The sequence below is a fragment of the Pteronotus mesoamericanus genome, unplaced genomic scaffold (genome assembly GCF_021234165.1).
Source record: "Pteronotus mesoamericanus isolate MK-2021 breed Mesoamerican mustached bat unplaced genomic scaffold, CSHL_Meso_final contig_228, whole genome shotgun sequence".
NCBI lineage: Eukaryota > Metazoa > Chordata > Mammalia > Chiroptera > Mormoopidae > Pteronotus > Pteronotus mesoamericanus.
Genome location: NW_026555095.1, coordinates 4,304,099 through 4,328,283, shown reverse-complemented (window position 1 = coordinate 4,328,283; position 24,185 = coordinate 4,304,099). Strand labels below are relative to the sequence as shown.

Here is a 24,185-nt window from a genome sequence, read left to right as displayed (position 1 = left end):
CATTCCCAGGCCCCTCTTCCATAAAACACATTCCACTCAGTCTCCTGAACAGGCTGGAAAATCCTTCTCTGCCCCCACCCCAACACCCTCTCAATACAGCCTAAAAGTCGGTGGGTAATTGGGTCCAGATTGGAGATGTTTAAATATTCATGAGGCTGGCAGGGGACTGGAAGGGGGCGACTGTCTAGAATGGGGGTGGGGGCTGGGGAAGTGATTAGTCATTGAAAGCTAGCGAACAATTCTGAGAAAGAGACGGAGAGACAGGGAAGAAAAAGAAAGAGAGTAGGTGGGGAGAAGAAGAGAGAAAAGACCAAAGAGGGGGGAGGAGAGAGAGAGAGAGAGAGAGAAAAGAGAGCATGTGCGATGAGCAATAGCTGTGGACCTTACAGTTGCAGCTAACTGCCCTGGTGTGTGTGAGGGAGAGAGAGAGAGGGAGGGAGGGAGGGAGGGAGGGAGCGCGCAGCGCGAGAGAGCGAGTGAGCAAGCGAGCAGAAAAGAGGTGGAGAGGGGGGGAAATAAGAAAGAGAGGAGGAAAAGAGAGAAGGCAGGAAGAAGGCAAGGGAGGATACAACCATGCTGTGCTGTATGAGAAGAACCAAACAGGTAGAGCTAAAGATTTTTACTTCTTGCTGTTGTGAAATTACCGGAGTACAGTGTTTCCCTGTACAGGCATAAAAAAAATATTTTAACTGCTTCTGCTCTGGCCATGGTGCTCGCTTTTCCTTAGCATATGGTAACTGACGGTTGCATCCCAGCTTTTATTCTATTCTGTCTCTTATGCTCTGTTTTTGGATTGCTGCGACTAATTAAGACGGGGTTAGAAAAAATATGCCTGTTTGGCTAGAAATAAGATTTTTTTTTCCTGCTATTAGTAAATGTTTAACAGCTCAGGTCTGGTTTTGCGGGTGTGGATGCAGAAATGGGTGTGGGGGGAAAGATGTGGATTCTACCTACAAGAGGAGGAAGCAACCCTTTATATTATTTGCAAAAAGCAGGTTGAAAGAATGACATTCAGTAATGAGTATTGCTTGTTGTGTCGTACAATTTTCTCACATGTGCTGCGGGAGAATCCGTATTTCCCACACGCCTGAGCCTCAAATGGGCGCAGGTATTAATGGAAGAACATGTGAACGCTCATTTATTTATTTATTTATTTATTTATTATTTTTTCATTGAGTGAAACTGTGATTTAGGAGGTGCCTTCCCCCCCGCCCCCCCCCCCGCAAAAAGAATCTGAAGGCAACCGGGACTGGGGGACAAATTGGCCGCGTGGAAGGGGAAAATCCCCTTAGTGATTGTGCACCAGCTGGTCGGAGGAGATGGTGGACCACGCCCCTAGGAGCTTTGAGCTCAGATGGGATGGGAAAGACGAGCCGAGTATTACCTGTTGGAAATCAGGTCTTTCCTCTCCTCTTGTTTCTTTCCGGGGATTGTCAGTGACCAGAGTCAGGCTAACACTCTAGATAAGCATGGTGACTCATTTTCATCCGGAAGAGGGGCACATACAAGATGAGCAAGAATTCCAGTCCCCGCCCTCCTCCCCCACTGCCCAGGTTTTTCTTCCATTTCAAATTGCTCACTTATTTCTTGAAAGACATTTTAGAAACTTGATTGGAGTAGGGTGGGGAGGAACGAGGAGTGTGGTATTCCGCAGGAACCGACAGTGCCCTGGCATTCGTCGAAAGAGGCTTTCAAACATTTATTGGAACACGTTTGAGTGATTTTGGCGAAGGTTAAGGGAAAAAATGGGTGAGCGTGTGCTTGCGCGTGTGCGTGTGTGTGTGCGTGTGTGTGTGTGTGTGTGTGTGCGCGCGCGCGCGCGTGCGCGCGCGCCCTTGGGAGGGGATGGCAGCCTTGGTCAAAGAAGCGCTTTGCAGATTGATTGCCTTAAGGGTGGGGTGCAAGAGATAGGAATTGGGCATTATTCTTGTGCAGGTATTGGATACTGGGCAATTTGTAATACACTTGCTGAATCCTAAGGGGGTGAAGGAGGCGAGTGGAGAAGAAACAGCTTGCCAGATTTGAACATTTAGCCAGCGCCCTGAAAAGAGGAAGGGTGGGGTGTGAGGATGCAAGAGAAGGAAGAGGAAGGGGAAAGGATACAGAAGCAGAATATTAGAGCAGTGGGTGGAGAGGCAGAAAGAGAAAAAGAAAAAAAAGAAAAGAAAGAGAGAAAGAAAAAGAAAGAAAAGAAAGAAAGAAAAGAAAAGAAAAGAAAAGAAAAGAAAAGAAAAGAAAAGAAAAGAAAAGAAAAGAAAAGAAAAGAAAAGAAAGAAGAAAAAGCAGGCACCTGGGGTTTTGTGAGTGTGGTTTGTGTAGAGGTGTGTGGGGAAGAGCAGGAAAGTCTTACATGCCGCGCTTCCCTAAACTGGTCTATGGCTCTAGAGATTGGTGCTTCCTTTGGCTCATTTTTTCAAACCAGGACACTTCCTCTTCTTGTGTTCATTCTAATACATAAATTCAATAGATACAGGTGGCTGGGTTAAGCACACTGCTAAGGAAATGTATTGAGATTGCCCCATTTTTGAGCTGGGGAAATAAAATTTAGGAAGGCAAAGCCCTAAGGAAGCCAGTGGTATTCATTTAAAAATGTTTTAATTTTTGGAAATAAAAATATGCAGCATTTCAACATTTTACCACTTTATGTATACACCTACAGGTATATGCACACCCCTCTTTGACAAAGGAAACCAAGCATGATTTTTAGAAAGGGAATTGGGGCTAAAGGAATTCCCTTCTCCCAAAGGGGGAAGCTGCATTCACTAGGGTTCTATCTCAGTGGCAGCCCAAGTGTTCACTGAGATGTGCAAAGTGATGAAGCTGAAATTTTGTGTTTGGGAGTCATAAAAATTTGCACTAAATGTGTATAGCATCTGCACACTTTATATAAAATAGTCATGCGTGTACTCTGTATGGCTTCCACATGCCTGCTTGTGTTTTAGCGTAGTTTATATTCCAAACAGAAAATGAAAGGTATAGAAATTGTCCTGTTTTGCCCATGCATATTATAAACGTGTGCTTCTGTGTGAAATGGCCTTGTTCCCTCTTTACCACTGTTGTGTATCATGCACATAAGTCAATATGTAGGATAGTATTAAATCAAACCGAAGGAAATGATGTATTCAGGGCGTGGGCTCCATGCTATAGTGACTGGCATTTATATAGTAGGAGTACATAAGTCTCACACAGGTTTCCTGTTTGTGGGTGAAATGATCCTATATTATTCATGGCAGAATCTGATTGTGTTTATCTTTCTTCTGACATCTGTTCATCATCCTAGTCCCTAAATGGAAATAAAACAAGGGCAAAAATCTGCAAAGGTCTAAACTCTGCCACACCCATAAAATCCAGCAGAAACGTGGGAGGGGGCTGGAGAGATTGCACTTCCTTCCTCTTCCACTTGAGCGGCATAAAGAAGCAATCTTGGATTTCTGAGTTGGAATACATTGTCAGTGAGTGAGAAGAAAGCATAAATGATCTCCATCGACCACTAATTACCTACCAATATAGATTATTACAGTAAGAAGAAGAGAATGGCAGTGGGGTAGAGATGAGAAGATGATAAAGGAGTGGGCAAGAGAAGAATAAAATAAAAGAATCCCTGAGATTTTATTGGCTTAAGATATTCAAATATCTTGGGGCTAACTTTAAATAGCTTAATTACCATGCAGATGATGAAAAACTTGCAAGATAGGATCTGAGTCCACAAAGCAAGAAAACTATGAGGTATGTCTTTTGTTTAAAACTAAGGATTTTAACTGAAGTGTAAAGACTACCAATACAAGCAAGTAGCCCCTCTACCCCCACCCTTCAATCATAACAACATCTGCCTTTTTCTTCATACAACAAATAATCCTTATCTTAGAGAGTGTGATCTATGGTTTAGAATTCCAACCTTGCCTTTTCCTTGCAGTGCTGGAAAGGTGTGGAAGGATGCCGCCTTGCTGCTGCTCAATGCAGACAATTCCTCCCAGTTATAAATTGGATTCCTCCTAAATCTCTCCGAGCCACACCCAGTGTCACCCAGGGACTAAGTGAATTAATTAAATGGAGACATTCTTTTGAATATAACTGAAACTGTTCATTTTTTAAAATGCTGATTTCTACCACACATTTCCAAATTTAAACAGAAGAAGAAATCATTTAAAAGGTTCTTTTTTTTTCTGTCAGATTATCTGGACTTTTAGCGAGCCTTAGAAAATTGATGGTGAATCTAGAAATGTGTTCATATATGGTGTGTCTCTAATTCCTTCTAACCTATACACAATGAGCCCTGCTCTACCCTGCTGACAGTCTGTAACTCTAGTCCCTCCCTCCCCACCCATGCTGAGGCAACTCAGGGTTAATTTTTTCTCTTGCTGAGCTGGCACAACTATAGAAACCTCCTTTCATATTTTATGCTAAAGGGCAGTCAGCGGCTCCTGTTCAATGAGAGGGAGATTGGCAAGGGGTCTCTTTTGCCTCTTTCCTAGTGAAATTGTCAGTGATATGCCTGGGGATGTTAATTCCACATCCTTCAGTTCTACCTGGCCCCGTTAAAAAAGGGGTTGGGGCGGGGATTCTTTCAAGCAATAGTAAAGCACATATATTAACCAAATGTTCTCCTTTTTCATACTGGTAAAGTAAGAAAAATCTAAAATCTTCCTCTAATGTTAAAGGAACATTTCAAAGGATACACATACCCATGTCATCTCAAGAGAAGATACAGCATTTACTTCCCTATTAGCTGTCAGAGACATTCAGGCAACCAAGCGTGTCTGTTGTCAATCAAAGAAGTGACTGTGGGCAGGGATTCTCCCGTCTGAATTTCAAAAGTGTCAGGTTGCCTCTGCACCACTGCACTGAGTTGTTCAGAACATTCTCTGAGGTGTTGGGAAAAGCACTGTGCTGAGTCCTTAGTTTATGTCATATACTAATTCTATAATCTTGAATGAATCACATAACCTTGAGCTTTAGTTTCCCCCTATAAAATGGAGACTAAAAAACCAAATCCAAAAACAAGCAAAAATCCCACTCTACTTGCCTTAAAGGGTTTTTGCAGGGATTATACAAAATGAATGTGAAAACAAAGATTAATACAAATGTAAAAAATTTTTCTGTCCAAGTTTTGCAATGTGAGTTTTGGCTTAAAACTGCCACTTGTTCAAGATTGTCCAGTGTGTACTATACTGCCTTTTTCTGGTAGGGAGTAGCTGCTTCTGGTCACAGTTGATTCCTCTGCTTATGCTCTTGCTCCTCCTATTTTTTTCCTCCAGAATCTCATTTCATCCTGTCCTTCTCTCTCTTGAGATTTCATCTTCTCCTTTCCCCATTGCCTATGAATATGCTCTTCTTGTTTTTTCTCTCTAAAAGGACTGTCTCCTGATTTTCCTGTTCCCATCTCTACAGTGTCTGGCTCACCACCCTGTTAGAACAAAGTCCCTAAAGGCTCTCTCAACACTCACTTTCTCCTCTTCATCACTTCCCAGTCACTATTCCATCTATTTTAATAAGGCTTCTGTTCCCATAAGTCAATTGAAACATATTCTGAAAAAGACACCACATCCACTGACTCTTCAGTTTGTGTCTTTTCTGATATCCCTTTGACATTTTATATTGTTGTCTTCATTTCTTCCTGAGACTCTCTCCTCATTCTCCCTCTCAGATAGTTCCACCTCAGTCTTCTTTGCTGGCTTTTTTTATTTTCTTCTCCCTAAAATATCATTTATCTTCTGGTTCATGGTCTTGATCCATTTCTCCTCTCACTTTACACACCAGTTCTAGGTGATTTCATTCATGTTGGGAGTTTTAACCACCTGTGTGATTTCCAAATCTGTATACTGGATATCTCTCATGAGTTCTTGATCCATTAGGTATCTCTAAGTATTTCAGAGATAAAAACATGTTTATTGTATAAAAAAACATACTCAGCCTTCAATTTAGTCTTCCCCCAAATCCCCACGGTATAGCCAGCTTCCAAGCTCTAGAGACCTGGGAGAAATCATGAACATAGTACTTTTTTTAAAAATCCCCACATCCAGCTACTAAATCCTTTGATCCTAGTTTAGAAGATTTTGAATCCATCCTCTGCTTTCCAACTCTACCACAAATAACCTGGTTCAGGCTTTCATTACCTCTTATCTGGACAAAGGCAGTAGCTTCTTCCATGGACTTCTTAACTTCCATCTTACTCTTCTTCAATTCTCCTTACAAATAACATTGTACTTATCTTTACCTAACACAAATCTTGTTGTATGTTTTTCCTCCTTAAAATCCTCTAATGTACCCTTTTAACTGGAAGCAAAAAATACAAACTGCTCAGCATGGATGACATGACCTTGTCTTGCTTACCTTTCCAGTGCCATCTTGAAACATCCTCTCCTCCCACCTTATGACAAAACATAAATTTTTCAAGCCTTGATGCCTTTGGTCATACTATACTCTCTGCCCACATTACACTCCCTCTCAACTTGGAGAATTCCCATTTCCCTTCCAAGAGTTAGCTCTTTGAAGCCATTCTCAACCTCCCTAAGTTAAGTTTCTTTCCTTGTGACTATGCTGTATTGTGTAATATCACTATTACATCACTTGCTGCTCTATATAGTACTTTTTTAAAACATATTGGTGTTTATACTGTGAGCTCCTTAAGGGAAATGTGAAATCTTAAATCTTTTTCCCATCTCCAATGCCTACTAGAGTACAGTACCTGGTTTTAACTGTGGATGATCTTCTTGCTAAATGGATATGGAATTTGGTTTATAGATTTCTCATGAGTTGTAGCATATCTAAATGGATGAAATCACTAGTATTTTTTTTAATCAATTGACATCAAATTTTGAGGTGAAGCAGATCATCATTAATTTTTGTTATCGACCTACAGGATGATAACCATCACTTTTTAATGAAAGCGGGTAAAACATGAGACCATTAATACTGTGTTTCTTCAAACTACCATAACTGGTACTACCTGGAAACCTCCCTTTAATATTCTCCTCCTCAGCAACCAGCAACACATAGCTCCACTCTCTGAGATTAGCAGAGTCTCAGGAAAGATGCATGGTTGCTATAGTCTTGCGTATTTTCATGTCCTTTCTATTGGCCAAGTGCTTACTCTTATTGCATTGTTCCACAACTTTTCCAAATAAACCTTGACTCAATCTCTTGGTATTCTTAGTTGATTTATTTCATTGATCACATAAAGGTCAAAATATGCTGGTTTGTGCTCAGGGACCTATGTTCAAGAATTAAGTTTATTTTTATTTTGGGTTTCTTTCTTTCTCACTGAAATATCCACTAATAATATTCCTCAAAGAGAAATCTTGCATGGAGGTAAAGGGAGGTTGAATGGTAAGTAGTTCTTCAAAAGTCATGTAAAATGGAGAATCATATCAATTTTATCTTTCTTAGGTTTGAATAAACTGAAGGGATTTGGATTCTGAAGTAGGCATGTTGTGGCCAATATGAGGCAAATTACAACCACAGCGTTCCATGAAAATACTTCCTACCAGACTCCATGTAGTATATTTTTCTCTGACTGAATTGGCATGGCCTTGAGATGAGAAATAAAACAAAATGAAATTTGTCTTCAACTGCTCAAGTTGAGCAGTGTTTCCCAATGTCCACACTCTTACTCTATATCTGACACATTGTTCTCAATCTCTTTTTTTGGAGTTATTTTATTTTATTTTTTCTTCTTCTCTCAGGTCCAAGTGTAGTTTTCCTGTTGTTTACCACTACCTCAGGCCAGTGTTTAGTGGGTGAAGCTGTGGAAGAAGAGCTTTTAGAAAAATATGTGTCTCTTCCAACATTCCAAATGGGTATATTAGACAAAACAGGCATTTTAAGTGGTATCTGGCACATAGTAACTTCTCAGTAAAAATATTACTGAGGGAATAAAAGTAGGAAGGGAAGAATAATCATGATAGGCCATTAAGGGAGATGATTGGGACAGAAGAGCATTCTCATGTACCTATTCAGAGCTGACTTTGTGTAAATCCACATTTAAATCTACTGGTCCTCCTCACAAGATGGTTGTGGTCAAAGTTATACTTCCCTTTTCTGCCTGCTTAGATCAGAGTAACACACTTGCTGTGGGTTTACATTGTAGTATGGGAGTTTGACCCTCTAGATTCCCTATCTTTAATTATTTGCAGGTATTATTTTCTTAGATTTTGTTTGTTTAATGCCCTGTTTCATGTCTTTGTAGTGGAATAAACCCTTCCCCTGGGTTCTAGAGCTGGCTCTGCCAATTGCTTATAACATGTGACCTTGGGTAAGTAACTCAATCTTTCTGAACCTCAATTTATTCATCTACACAGTGGACATAAAAAATGCTCCAAATCCTGACAATATCTTTTCTACTAGGTTGGTTTGAGGTTCAAATGAAGTTATAAAAATAAAAGTATTTTGCAAACAATATGCTTTTCAAGTATAAAATATTATTAATTGAGAAATTCCACATAGTGAAACCTAAAGTATTTATGGTTCTATACAAAGAAGTGCCCTTGCTCTCTGTATAGAAGATATGGATAGATAGACACACAGACAGACAAATAGAGAGATAAATATAGATATATATCTTCCATTCTCATACCTTCTCTCCTATTCTCTACAGAGTAAATATTAACCACACTAATGGATGAGAACATAGCATATCTTTGTTGTGATACCCCAAGGAACAGTTAACATGCATTAGAAAAATTCACTATGTAGCTTTTAACTTTTTCTGTTTTAGTCATTTTCCTTCATCTTTGTATTTCTCTTCTTCATTTGCTAAGTTAGCTGCTTTTTCTTCATGTCCATCCCCACCCCCACCTCACTTCTAAATTGGGTTCTCAGCACTAATATTACCAGGCATGCTGTGCTCACATCCATCACAGGAGGGCCCAGTCAAGCAGAAGAGGAGAGGGGGAGTGTGGAGCTGGTAGAGTGAAAATGGGATGCAGCCTGGCTGAGGGAAGCTCAAAGATTATCACCCAATCACCATTTTCATACAACTTTAGGATTTCTCAGTGCATCAGGAAGTGATACACAGTTCTGAACCTTTTCCAACTTAACTTTAAATTCCATAAATAATTTTCCAAGCTCTTAGGATCTCTACAAAGGACATTTCAGTTCTCCTGTGCCCCTCGTTGATTGGGATAAGGTACCAATTTAATAAAACAAAATTCATCAAATTTTCAAATAAGCAATGGAGTTTTTATTTCTTAATATATGGATAACATTTGAAAATATAGAATTTTCAATAAATAAAGAATTTTATTTCTTAATATATGGATAACATTTGAAAATATTTTTAAGTATAATAATTGTATGAGATTTGTCTAAGCAATTTTGTTTTTTCCTAGAAACAAGAAGTCTAAAATAAAACAATTAATGTCATGCATATTTTGAAAAAAACACTTTTTTATAGAGACTTTAAATAGAATTTCATAGAAAGATATGTTAACTAGAGATTTGGAAATAAACTGGTGTTCAGAGGGAAACAGTTATTTCTTTGATTATATTTATGGTTGGTTAATGATTATTATCCCCTTTAATCATTCATTCTAGCCATCTCTCTCTCTGCCTCTGTTTCTTGCTCTCTCTGTCTCTTATGTTTTCTCTCTCTGTCTCTGTCTTTACACACACACACACACACTTCTATTATTTATGTCTTTTGATGGAGTACAAGTAACATAAACTAACTTTAAGGGTCTATAGAAGGGACCTATTCAGAAAATTAGATATCACAGAAATTAAGAAGTTGAAGAGCCAAACTTAGGGGAACTAGAGTAGACCTGGGAACCTCAACAACAGGAATTCATAGATTTTCTTTCTGGAGCCCAGGATTTTAAAGGATTCAGTTACTAATAACACCAGCCTCTGTGTCTCTCATTTCAAATTATTCAAAATTCTAATTGCAGACAGAGGGAGGGAGGAAGAGAGGGAAGGAGGGAGGGAGAGAGGGGGAGAGAGAGAGAGAATGAAAATGAATCAATCTGATTGGTCTTTCTTGCATCAGAGTTTGATGGAAATATCTAAGAGGAGCCAGGTCATATGGTTTAGACAAAATTTCTGAAAGGCTACACCTATGAATCTAGTGAGAGAGTACTTTGGCTGAGAAAGTGTCTCCTGAATATGTACCTGTATATCCATAATAAGGTAGCTGCCCAGATCAGGAGGGACTTATCTCCAATGTGGAGGACCACTAATTTTTCCCTTTCATTTTGCCTTGTTTTGCATATTATTATTGGTAAGCTTAGTTAGCATCACTGATAACTTCTGAAAAGAAGTAGTAGCCACACAGATGACTGATCTCATGGACTTTTATATCTATAAAGGAAAGGCTAGGACAAGTCTCCACATGTGGAGTTGACAGGTATAGGTTTTTCACTGCTGTCTTTCCAAAACTGAACTCTGGCCGGAAGGCAGGTAACACCTGTCTAAGATGAATTCTAGCTACCGCATATTCTTGCTAATTTGGCATAGAGGAGCTTTGCTCTCTTTTCCTTTTTTTAGTGTGTAGGATCTGTTTCTGTGAAAGAATTGGACAATAATGGATATAAAACATTTTCCTTGGATTTATATCAGAAAAATGTTACTCTTTGATATTAGTCATCTATTCTGAATGTCATTGAATTAATTCCATCAATAATCATAATATTTATCTATTTTTAGTAAACTGGCACTTTTAAAAATATTGAGCTATTGTCTCTGTATGCATCTGTTTGCTCTAAATGTAGAATTTTGGTAATTAGCCTTTCATCCATTACTTGTAATCCTAGTTTCAATAACTATTCAAAAATGTTATTTTTAAATGAAAACTTGAAAGACCTTAATATCTTCCCATTATAGACTATATAAAGGAACTAGATGAAGCAAAGAAAAAAAAGATAAATGAAATTATCTCCAAAGGTTAAGCAAACTCAGGAACTGGCTGCCTTTCTAAATGGCTTCAGAACCTCTTAGTCAGCACAATTAGTTTAGGAATTAGCCTAGACTGGAAGCTGTTAGAATGCAAATCCTCTTCCCCCTCCTCCTTTATTTTGGTCCAGAAACCAATTTACCTTCTTGGACCATAAGCTTAAAAGTAAAATTAATCTCCACATTAGATCCTTAACAATTATTCGAAAGGATGCATTCCACAGTTGTACTCAACTCCAGCAGAAGTGATCTTCTCCATTATTTACACACATATACACACATACACACACAAAATCAAGGCAGAATTTCTTTAAAGAGAAAGTTCTCAGTTTCTAGGAAATTAACTTCCAGTTAGATTTCTAGGTATGCGTTGTACTGAGGAAATCCCACTTTGGTTATCCACTCTTTTACAGGGTTTTAATGGGGAGGGGAAATAGACATTGAATATATTTGCGGTGGAAATTGCATTTCAAAATCTTTTTTCTTTAAATCAATGAACAAAAACCAGTATTTTATTTGAGAGATGTAAGGGAATAGTGAGGTTTCATAAGTGACCCATCATTAACTTTCCTCACTTCATCTTACTGAGACATTTAGAGAATATTTCTTTTAAAGTTTTATTAGATTAATATTTCTTAAAATTTCTGAGATTTTCTAAAGGAAGGGAGCATGGTATTATCTCATTTAAAAAATAATGCACCTTTCTTTTGTTGAATCTCACTTGAGGGTTTGGTTTACTCCAAATATATACATTTTTTTTGAAGAGTAAGATCTTCAGAATTTTACCCTTAATCCTCAAGCATTTGTTTACTCCAATGAAAGAGAAGGCAATTTTGTTTTTCTCTATCACCTGGGAAAGGTACTCTGGAGAAATTATGTTGGTATTTAGTATTCATTTGAACATCTTTCATGCTAATCTAAATTCAGTGTTCCCATGGCTTTGACTGCCTTTCATTGAAAAACAGAGTAATAAATTTTGATAACTCAGCCGTATTTGTACTCTATACTGGTGGACAGTTTACTGAAGAGCTGTATTGAAAACATCAACAAGACCTAGTTTCTTGCATATTCTTTCTTCCATTTTCAACTTTGTACATTACATCCTTGGGGTAAAACTAGTATAGAGGAAAAAAAGATTATAATCGAAAAGAGAGGAGGAATTATAAAATAGAATTACTCAGTTTGGAATTGGGCCATAACTCTCTAGTGAAAACTGTCATGGGAATATTAATGACCACAGATGGCTCAGACTTCACTTCTAAACGTCATCTGGAAGATACATTAAGCCCAAGAACAAGAGTATTCAAGGGAAGAATCCAAGAAGTTTGGGCACTAGTGTACTGAAGTATACGTAAGCATAATTAGGACCAGTTTTTATCCTCACTTAAGTGGGAAAAACTATTGATTTTTGGTGGTTAAAAAAAGAAATGCCAATTTTGTCATCATAGACATTGTCTTATCTTATGCTAAACTGTATTTCAGTGTTTAAGGGTTTGCATGAAGACCTCTGGAATTCTCCTATGTTATCATTCCAGTATCATAGAAACTGATTGGCTTGTGTAGAAACCAAAGTTTATTTTATTAAGTATATCTTATGAAAATTGTTACTTTTACTGAACTTGGATATACTGTAAAAATCCAATAAAGAACTAAATTATAGGAATCATAGGAAAACCAATAAAAATTTAACTTTCTCATAATTTGAGATTAACAGATATTAAAAATATCAGTTTTTCTTCTATTCTTTGTTGTCACCTCAGAAATTGTCATTTTAAACTAATTATTTTTCCCTAGATTAAACTAATTATTTTCTTCCTAGGTTAGACCTCTGACTCTCCTCCTTTTGACAATATCTTTTTCAGATACCAGCACATTCCTAGTTACCCACCTCATTGCTTAGAATAACTGATTTCCTATATGAAAGCCATACATGCTGTCTTATCAGTTACCAAATTCTATTTGCAGTTTTGTTCACATCTCTTCTTTCCTTCTCCCACCAGCCTTTCTCAACCAGCATTCTAAAAGAGAACCAAGACCTTATACCCTAAGGCCCTAAAGCCCATGAATGGACCTCTTTCCTATGCATCTAGACAACAGTGGTACTAGTTACATACCACCCTTGTAAAAATGGAGAAAACAGTCACTCAGATTTGTTGTTTTGTTGTTGTTCTGTGGTTCAGATGAGAAACCACAGGTGAAAAAGGCTGGAGAGTCACCAAAATTCCCAGTTTTTAGGCATCACCTTTGTACACTGCCTGTTTGTTAATCTTACATTACCCTTCCCTTTTCCTTGAAATTTCAATGGTTTTTCTTTGTTTACAGAGTTAATTGTATTTATTTATGATCACTTTCAAGGCTCCTCTGAATTTGATAACAATTTTCCAGTCTTGCCCTAGCTCCAACTGGCTATGCCTTTGACAAGGCTTGTGAATGTAATATCTCTGGCTTGCCATTTGTATATAAACAAAAGTATTGAATTAAGTTGTCTCTAAGCTTTTCCAAACTTTTAGAATAGCACGTTCTAAAGCAAAGCTCCTCCACTTTGTCTTTCTGTCCCAGACAGACTTAGCATGAATTTAAATATTATTTTCCTTGTATTTTTCGTCATTGTCATTTCCACTACTTGGAAAGTCTGCTTTCCGTCTAACTGAATCTCATCTGACCCCTGTGGCCTGAGTTAAGTTATATCCTTTGTGAAGGTTTTCCTGACTTCCATATTTTTCTGTCTCTTCTTCCCCTCTTAGTTCTTCAGTAGCATATATTACCAGTTTGTTCCTTCGGCGTTCATTAAACAAAACCTCACTTGATTACCCATTCATATTTGAAGATACCTAATTTCTCCCAACTAGTTTGCAAGCCCTTTGAAGGTAAGGTATTGAGTTCAGTGCCTGACTCAAGAAACACATATTGATTGATATATTGATATCTACTCTGTGTTAGCTCTACAGTAGACTCTGTTGAGGTATAGAAGACAAAGAGAAGACTGTAAAGTCTCAAAGACAAGTAAAGCTATGAAGATTCTGGGACATTTGAAACGATGAAACTTACCTTCTTTCTTGAATCCCTTTACCTTCTTGGCATCCATAAACATCTAATTTTGCTGGTTTTTCTTTCCTACATCTTTGGTTGTACAAGTTGTTTTTTTTGTTGTTGTTTTTTCTTGACTTCCCTTCCTTTACCAATCTCTGGAAAGTCGTTGTTACCCAGGCTTTTGTTCTTATCCTTGTATGCTCTTACTCAGCAGAAGCTCCATGGATAATCTAATCCATGCCTGTAACACATACATGGACTCGTGGGTCTCCAGTTCTCCAGGCTTTTTAATTACTGGGTTCTAGAGCTTTATATCTAACTGTCTACTGGAAATCTTTTTCTGATAACTCTTAGGAGCCCCAACTTCAACATATCCTAAATATAAGTCACCATTTCTTTTTGCCAAATCTCTTCCCCTTTCTCATCCAGTCATCTAAATGGAAATGGAACCCTGATCCATCCACTAGTATCTTCCTTTTATCATTAGATTCTATTACTTTTTAGAGTTTCTATATGGAAAAAAAATGCTTTCATTTCTCCTTCTCCCTCACTCTCTACCTCAATTATGTCTTGCCTCTGTTCACTTTTCTCTATTTCTACTGTCATCTTCAACTCAGTTGTTTTTCATGGAGACTAATGTAATAGACTTCCATTCTAATCTCCCTTCTTTTATCTTCACCATTTAAGCTGTTCTCCCCTCAGTAGCCAGAATGGTTTTTAAGTGTCTATCAGGTTATGTATCTTCTCCACTTAAAAACATTAAATAGTTTCACTTCACTTAGAACCAAAACCAAACTCATTATAACAGGGACTATAAAGTCCTACATGATCCAAGCTTTGGTTCTTTCTAAGACTTTTTAAAACTATACCCCTTTAGATCACCAAGTCTGCTGACTTCCTTTTTATTTTTAAAACATACCATGCACATTTCTTCTTCAAATATTTTGTATGCGTTGCTCCCTTTACCCAGAATACTCTTTCTCTGACTCTTTGAGAGACATTCAGTAATAAATCCATCTGTGTGGCGTCCAGATTACTTTCTCACACATCACCCCACTTCTTTTATTTTTTTTTTAGGATTACTCTCAATCTGACTTTTTAAAATGAATATTTACTTATTAATTTTCTGGTCCCTGTCTATCTCTTAAAACTTCAGAATCTACCCCTTTTCACACCGCATACTCCATTGAAATTGCATAATTTCATGGAATAACCCATATTTTAAGAAATCTTTTCTCCCTTTCTAAACACCATGCCTTTTGTTTGAAATGTGTCCCTTTCTCTCTTTTTTCAAGTAACACATTTCTAATATATTTCCACAATATGGCTGGAGTTGTATTATTCTTTGTGGAGACTCCCTGACTCTCCAGGTAGATATGATCATCCTCTCCTTTGTGCCATCTTTGTGTCTAGTACTCACTTCTACATTCAACAGACTGTATTATAAATATTCATTTACATGTCTGTCTGTTTGACTATACTAGGAACTCTTCTAGGGAAGAAGTCATGTTTCATTTATTGTCTATATGTAGCTCAGTTCAATGCTTTTCATATAATAGGCTCCCATTAAATAGGAGCTGGGTTAATGGAGCTGAAACAAGTGAACAAATATCAGTGTCCAGTGAGTAGTATGTGATGGCAAAATTTGTGTAGGTCTAAGGCAAAGCTCTCTCAATTCCCAGTGATCATTCATGGAACCTTTCCACCCTGGTGCAGCTTATAATTGGACACCTAATAGAGGGCTCACACAGAGTTAAGGCCACACAGACTTGGATTTCACCCAAGTTATACCAGCTGGTTTCTTCAACAAATAATAGTCACCATTTTGTCGAAAGGTACTTTAACATGAAAAAAACCTCATAGCCATACTTAACAAAATTAACTTTTTATTATCTGGGCTAAGGCTGAGTAGCAGTTTAGAATATATAGCTATAGTCTTCTTAAATCACTAGTTTGCCTCCTAAGCATGGGGCAAAACATTTAGCCATTTCCTAACACCTAAAATTGTGTCTTCTGGTACTAGTCCCACAGAAATCCTGGTGATGCTTCATATTCTTCCTCTTTGTTGATGATATAATTTGTAGCTTCATGTACACACACTCTCCTTAATTTCAAGTTAGAAAAATTATACACTATGATGTTTAATTGTTGTTGGTTTTTCTGGTCCTGTATACATGCTATGAAATCACCCAGCTGTGATGTTGTTATACCTATTTTCAAACAATAAACAAAAAGAAAAATACTAGTAGTTTTCCCTCCAGGGGAGTGAAGAAACAAATGGCCAGGTAATCATTATCTTAACATCTACCTTATGTCCCTTACTCACAAAAATATAATTCCTTCTGGGAAGTGTAGCTGACAAGGAACCTGAAGACGTAAAAGTATTATTCAATGTAGTCTGTTTCCTTTTTTAAAAAATATGTATGAGAATCAAGAAGGAAGAAGAATGGTTCGTGGTCATTAAGTAGCTAGGTCCTGTTGAACTTAAGCTAGATAACATAGAAATTAAATATAATTTTTTTGTTTGGGTGGGAAATTTAAACACTTCTTTAGATTTATTTCTTCAGGAAATGACATTCTCAGTTTCAAAGTGCTAACTTGCAAAGCAAACTTTGGAAATGCTTCTCATTTATAGGTGGGAGTAATGTTCACTCCAAAATCAAATTTAGGAGGAACCTAAAGAATGTAATTTTCCTGTTTAGGGAAAGGATGAGCATAAGAAAGGCAAGATAAAGCAGACTTCAGCTGGAAAAAAATGAGTCATTTTTCTCAGTTGTACGTTTTTTTATTTTAGTAATAAGGTGGGAGGTGGAGAAGATGCATGAGTAGTTTGGGTTGCTGGAAAATACAGGAGAGAAGCTAGTATTCAACTTTGGAGAGGGTGGTTTGGTGGGATTATAATGGAACTTTGAATGGCCCTAAGACACGAGTGGAACCTTTAGATTCATTTCTAGAGAAGAATTCATTTTCCATTCCACTGATCTAGCCATACATTCCTTTGCTTCCAGTCTCCACAGACCTTTCTGTAGGCTGTTTTCTCAACAGAACCTTTTAAAGAGTTGAAAACTGTTTCATATCAAGGCTCTGGACTTCCCAGTTGAGGTATACCCAGAGACACTGCAGTCTCAGCGGCTTATCTTATCATATTCCAAGAATAGCCAACAAATCTGGGTTGTTCTGATTAAACCAAATTTCAGCCAAATTCTCTGGAACTAAGAAAGGAGTTTTCTTTGGATTCTAATAAAGGGTTAACAGGCCATACCTATATTGATACAGGAAGATTAGAGAATAGACTGGACTAGGAGATAACAAAACCTTCTAGGCATTCTCTATACATACAAACTTTTATTACCTCCTAATATTACATGGCACTTATCTCTACCTAAACTTCTTCTTTTCCTCCATTCTGCCAAATCATGTGCTGTCTTCAAAAATTCTATTGATATAACATTATTTACAATAGCCAAGACTTGCAAGCAGCCAAAGAGCCCATCAGTAGATAACTATATAAAGAAGCTGTGGTACTTTACATAATGGAGTACTACTTGGCCATAAAAATCAAAGAAATCTTACCTTTTGCCACAGCATGGATGGACCTGGAGAGTATTATGCTAAGTGAAATAAGTCAATCAGAGAAAGACAAATACCATATGATCTCACTTATGTGTGAAATCTAATGAACAAAATAAATGAACAAACAAAATATAAACAGACTCATAGATAAAGAGAATAGACTGACAGCTGTCAGAAAGGAGAGGATTGGAGAACTGAGTTCAAAAGGTGAAGGCATTAAGAAAAAAAAAGACAAAACACCCTCATAGACACAGATAACATATGTTGATTTCCAGAGGGAAGGGGGTGTTGGGGAGTAGAGGAAATAGAATTCTGTTGAAAAATTGCCTACTTTATACAATCATTCCAGACATTTTTTTTATTCCCCATTTGGATTTATAGTGTGATCACTGTAGTAACCTCCTTAGTAATTCCTTCTCCCTCATATTGTTTGTGTGTGTATGCATGTGTATTGCATATATATGTTTTATATTTGTATGTATTGTCCGTTCCTATTTCTTAGTCACTGCTTAATTCTCATCCTTGAGTTCTCCTGTTTTTAGATTTCACAAGGCATTAAACAATGCTTGCACATACTGAATATACAGTTTAAGCTACTACCTTTTATTTCATCTCCCAGGGAAAAGTTGTCATCCTCTTTTTCCCTATGCTTGTTGGTGATAATTATCATTGATTAGTAGAGCTAAGATGATCATAGAGATCACCTAGTTTTTTAAAACTTTTCTTAAGCCACAAAAACTTTTGTCCCAGAAATTTCTCAAAATCCAAATGCATGAAACAGATATAATTTGCTTCTGGGGTGAAAGCCGAGTTTCTTATCCCAGAGCTCTGTATGGTCAGCTCAGTCTTCCCCTCAAAGCCCTTCTGACGAAGCCTAGGCACCAGAGTTTTGGAAACACTGATCTACATCCAGTCCAGGATGGTGTAGATGTTGGGAAGTTTGTGCCCAAGAACATGCCCCTCAGAAATGGTTGAACTGGGTCCTCCTCTATCAATGCTATGTCTTTCAGAGGGGTGACAGAGGATTATGTCCTCAGTTTCCAGATGTACTTATCCCTAAATATTCGAAATTTGTGAAGTCAGCATTTAAGTGGTTCACTAGTGGAGGGGTCTTTTACAAACAAAGAGTAGAAATTAGTTTTCTGTTTGTCACCTTTTGACTAATTTTTCAATTAGTCTTTTTTATCTGGAGACAGTATTTTCCTTAAATGTGATATAAAGGTCATTTATTCATTCAACAAATGTTCATTCATCATTTACTGAGCCAGAAACTATGCCAAGTACTGAAATTACAGAAAAAAAAATTTAATGGAACACTCTCTACCTTTAAGTAGCTCACAGTAGAGTATGGTAGACCTGTATGTGTCTATTTAAAACTTTATTCTAGAATGTGCTCCTAGAAAATTTTATCAATCTCAGGTATATTTTTCTAATTCTTCGGGGATGTTTTCCATTATAGAGATTTGCTAGCTTTTTTTAAAAAAAACTTCATGTAGATGTGACTATCCAACCTGCCTTGGAAGCCTGGAGGGTAAGTTTTGTGAATAAGAGAATACTCACAGGTATTAAGACTTAAATGCCACAACTCCCAAGAAGCTGTTGCTTATTGTTATTGATGTTGTTGATGATGTACATGTGTTAAATGAATTATACTTCTACATATCTTTTAGTAAGAATCCTTCAAGGATTAGTTTCTAGACTTTGGGTAGTATGTGTGCTCACGCACATGTCTGAGGTTTATAACATTAAATGCTCCTTAGAGATAATATATATCAGTTCTTGAAGTCTGGAACTGGAAATATAATTAGCCTATTATATAGATGTGATGAATAAAATTGGAATAGAAATTTGCACCTGCCTCACATTTAGAAGGCAGATAGCCTATCACTTCCAGGCAACTGAAATGTAAGCCTCTTAAGATCTACACCCAGCCACTATGATTCTTCAAGGAATGATGCAAAAATGTTTTAAATTATCTGCAGTGCTAACAGCATCCAGGGTCTGGTGGCTGTGGTGTCCAAAGACTGTTGTCCTAATAAATTTGTGGTCTTATCGTGGCTGTGTTTCCTGAGTCTAGCTTGCTTTCCTTGGTTCCAGCCTATTTTTTGAGCCTAATTTTCTGATCTTCCTGTTGATAATGTGAGTTCTAATATTATCCAGTTTCTATTGCTTACATCTAAGAATCCTACTGATACAACCCCATACTCAAGAAATCAGGCCCAAGCTACTAAGATTTTTCACCTGGATTATTGCAACAGCCTCGGGGCTTTTTGCACTTACTGTCACTTGTGCTTGAAATACTTTGTTCACACCTATTCTCATGACTCGCTTCCTTACTTCCTCTGGTTTCTGCTCCAATCTCACTTTTGTAGATCTCAACAAGGACACTTTCTCCCATCACCCTGCATAAAGCAGCACCATCCCCCGACACACTCCATTTCTGTCCCCTTTTATTTTCTTTATAGTCCTTATTGATCTCCATCCAAGATAGTTACTACCTGCTCACACCAGTGGCATGCAAACTTTCTGAGGGCTTCTTGACTCTTTTAGTTACTGATATTGTCTGGCACCTAGTAAAGTGCCTGCATATGTTAGATGCTCAATAAATATTCCTTGAATGATCAAATTTAAATTCTGTTCAGATGCAGTAAGAGCAGTAAGCTAAAAATGTGCTATAGCTAATATTGACACATCCATTCTACCTTTCTCCCTGCTTTCTTGCTCTCTGTCCCTTAATCTTGACCAGTAACCTCCCATGTGTTTCCATCTCAGTCAGTCTAAAATATGTGAGACAGTGGATTTCCTAAGATTAATAAGAGAGAAATTTGATCCTGCCTACCACTCCAAAATCCTTATTTATTCCTCCTTTTACACTGTAATTGTTTAAATATTTGGGGAGGAATTTCCTGCTGTGGTAAATTTATACTCATTAAATTGTCAAATACAACTGTATTATTTATTTATTTATTGTAGGCATTGTGAGGGGAAAGGTTTGTTTTTTCCATTGGCACCATATGGCTTTGACTGATTATTGTATTTTACCTGATAGTCTTTGGACAGCACTATCAGGGTGATGAATGGGTGAGGAGGGGGAGGAGTTCAAACACTGGTTGAGAAAGCATAACAAACCTGTAGCAATAAGTCACACATCATGAGGTATTCCAAACACTGAATAAGATAGAACATTCATCGTACATCCTATTTGCATTCCAGTGTAACCTTCAAAAAGTCAACATGGCAAAAACATTCCAAGATAAAAATAGCAAGCTCTTTTAGAATAGATTTAACTTACAACAGAAAAAAAAATCCTATATGGTTAATGAGCATGTCATGATTCCACATGGTTGTGACTGCAGCTCAAAATCTGGGTATACTTTTTCTAAGCATCAGTGTCTTATAAATGGAGATTTTTTTAAAAATAAAACTTTTAAAGACATTCTAAGAGAAAATTTGATTTGTGGGAATTGGAGGTTAAAATGTATAATGGCACAATATCAGACACTGCCTTCTGTGGCTACAACCTGATCTCAAGCCAAAACCTAATCCCCCTGGCATTCTTGAAGTCCGGTCTTCATTAGAGGCTTCATTCCAGGCTGAAGTGCAGTGATAGCTCTGCTAACATAGGGCACTTTCAGTATGTTTGGATCCATCTGACAGTCTTGTTGAAGTAGGGATCCTAAAGAAGGAAGCTATTATTTAATCTTTTATCTTTCCCTAGAGAAAGGCATCTTTAAGGTAATATAGGCTGGCCCCTATATTGCAGTCATGCTCCACTTAATGATGTAGATACATTCTAAGAAATGTGCTGCTAGGCAATACTGACCTTGTGGGAACTTCCTAGAGTGCACTTACACAAACTTAGGTGGTAGAACCTACTATGCACCTAAGCTATGTAGTACAGATTACTACTCCTAGGTTATAAGCCTGTACAGTAGGTTACTGCACAAAACAACAACATGAGATTAAATCAAGCACAAAGGAAAATGATGCAATCAAAAGACAAGATAGAAACAAGATGTATGAGGCTACTGCCAGAATAACACCACATACCTTTTGTATAAAACTTTATTTTTGTATGTAGAAAGAATACACTCTAAAATAAGATTGTGGAAGTATAGTATACTAACTAAATAAAACAATAACATAGTTGTTTATTATTATTATCAAGTATTATGAATTGTACACAATTGTATGTGCTGTGCTGTGATGTTACAACAGCTATCGTGTTCCAAACGATAGGAATTTTTCAGCTACCTAGTCTTATGGGGTCGCTATCATGTGTGTGGTCAGCCTTTGACTGAAACATTATTATGTGGTACCTGACTGAATTTTGGTTTATTTACAGATCACCTATCACTTTTATAATGTCTCTAAGTTAGAACAGATGTTAACTCTTGATGAGAATGACTCATCTTGTCTACGAGTCATTCACTTATTCATCAGAAAATATTTATTGAGTACCTACTATAAACCAAAGGACATAGGCCAACTCTGTGAATCAGATAGGGTTGTCCTCTCTGCAGGATTCATTAGTTCTTCTTTATGACATTCTTGTTAGAGTGGAGTTCAGTTTTTGCTGGAGTATCTCCAATGCTTTATATGCTGTTGCTATTTAGTCACACATGCTTCAAATGAGAAAAAGAAGGTTAGTCTCACTTAAAAGGAAAGAGAGGCCAAAAAAATCTTTGCTTATCACTCATCATTGAAAAAGTCAGATACAGAGATCAAAGTAGAATCCTTTAAACTTTGAACAGTTAACTTACTGAACTCTTTCACTGTTGTCTTCTTGTCTTGGCCTTTTCAAATTTCTCTGTACCTGACAATTCTCCATGGTCATCCAGAGATGGGAGCTAAATACTAAATTTGGATATTTGTAACTGGATGAATGTTAGTCTCTTGTTGCCATAAAAAATATCCCCAAACCTCTTAACATATTTAAGAAAATTTTTCCTTCTTACTAAATGAAGCTTTACCAATTCTGTTTAGTTTTATTTGCATAGAAAAATCGAGCTTTGGAATAAATCTAATGTTAAAATGAAATTCCTATATTTGTAAAATGTTAAGAAATATCCCAAGAAAAACATTTCTTGAAGCTTTTCAGCATTGGTTTTGGCCAAAATTAAGGCATCAAGCTCCCACAAAATAAAAAAATAATTTGGCATGCAAATACACACACACACATATAGAATCAAAACTATTGAATTTTAGGGAGTTTTGAGATTTCAAGTTTGGGTCTAAGGTAGTGGTCAATCATCATGTATCAGAACATAGACTTAATAATAACTTTTTAAAATTAAACATTAGACTAACTTTTAAAATTTTAAAACTAAAACCAAAACATTAGATTATGCCTCTTAATAAGATTATTCTTAAATCATGATCTCAGAGTCACAGTCAGGGTCCAGAAACTCAGAGCCAAGGGTAAGTCAGCCTTAGATAAACAGATTGTCTGGCCTAGGCCACCAATCTGTCCAACATTTGTGACCTATAAAGATTTTTCCTGCAAGCATCTCTGCTTATGCCAACTGTTTATATATGCAGAGTGGAAACTTCCAAAGCTGTCATTTCCCAGGTTTGCTTTGATTATACAACCAATTACTACTGTGCCAAGCCTTCCTTCCTTCCTTCCTTCCTTCCTTCCTTCCTTCCTTCCTTCCTTCCTTCCTTCCTTCCTTCCTTCCTTCCTCTCTCTCTTTTTCCTATTTTTTGGAGCCAGGAGAGACTTAGTTAACTCTTAGCTTTTGGTCAAATATAGAAGTTGAAAGAGAACATTTCAAGATTATAGTGCTCAGACTTGGTGATGTAGCAAGGATGCAGATTGCCATAGGTGGAGATTAAGAAGGGTCTAATGAAAGGGAGAGAAAGAATGAGACACACACACACACACACACACACACACACACACACACACACAGACTTTCAAATGATTCTGAAGAGATAGAAAAATGTAGAAATAATCCAAGATAAGGGAGGGGAAGCTCAACAGGTACCTTGAATTAAATATAAGACTTTAGAAATACTTGCAGTGCCCTACATTAGTAGATTGCCATTTCTTACAGAGAAGATGTAATTGGGAAAGACGCATGCCTTCTCACCCTGTTTTATATATTTGTTAAGTATCTCTTTCCAGGAAACTAAACAACCAACTTGTATGTCCCGGACCCCTATATGGACTTGTGTTAGGTACTATGAGACGTATTGTGATGGGATAAGGAATATAAACCCTACTATCCAGGAGGCAAAAGAAGACTGATATGTAAGAAATATGTACACACTGAGAGAAGACACTTATGAAAATAACAAAACAACGTAGTCTGTAATTAAAAGATATAGGTGCTATGAAAGATCAGGTAGGGCAAGTGCACATGAAGTCTTTAGAGGTGGAAAAATGAGAGAGTGCTCTGAGTGAGGGAGGAGAGACAGTATTCCAGCTAAGTGAGATACTTGTGGAACCTTGAAAAAAGAGAAGAGTGTTTGATGGTAAAAATTAAACGGGGGTGCAATATGTGTGTAGATGAAGCCCAGCCAAATAATTTGTCCTGTGTTGGTAAGAAATTTGTACTATTATCAGCTTTTGGCTGAAAGTATAATATGATGTATATTTAGTGTGCATATACCTGTATGATTGCATGGGGAAGACTGGAGGGCAAGTTAAGGGGTTATTATTTTTTAAAGGGATGAATGAGGAAGTAAAACCT

At 37.2% G+C, this 24,185-nt stretch overlaps 1 protein-coding gene across 1 annotated transcript in view; it reads left to right on the top strand.

Annotated features, from left to right (window-relative positions):
• Positions 1–473: 473 nt before the first annotated feature.
• GAP43 (growth associated protein 43) overlaps positions 474–24,185 on the top strand; it is a 98,937-nt gene continuing 75,225 nt past the window's right edge. The window contains exon 1 of the mRNA XM_054572298.1: positions 474–603. Within this exon, the coding sequence (XP_054428273.1) occupies positions 574–603 (30 nt within the window). The 5' untranslated portion in view covers positions 474–573. The remainder of the gene's footprint in view (positions 604–24,185) is intronic.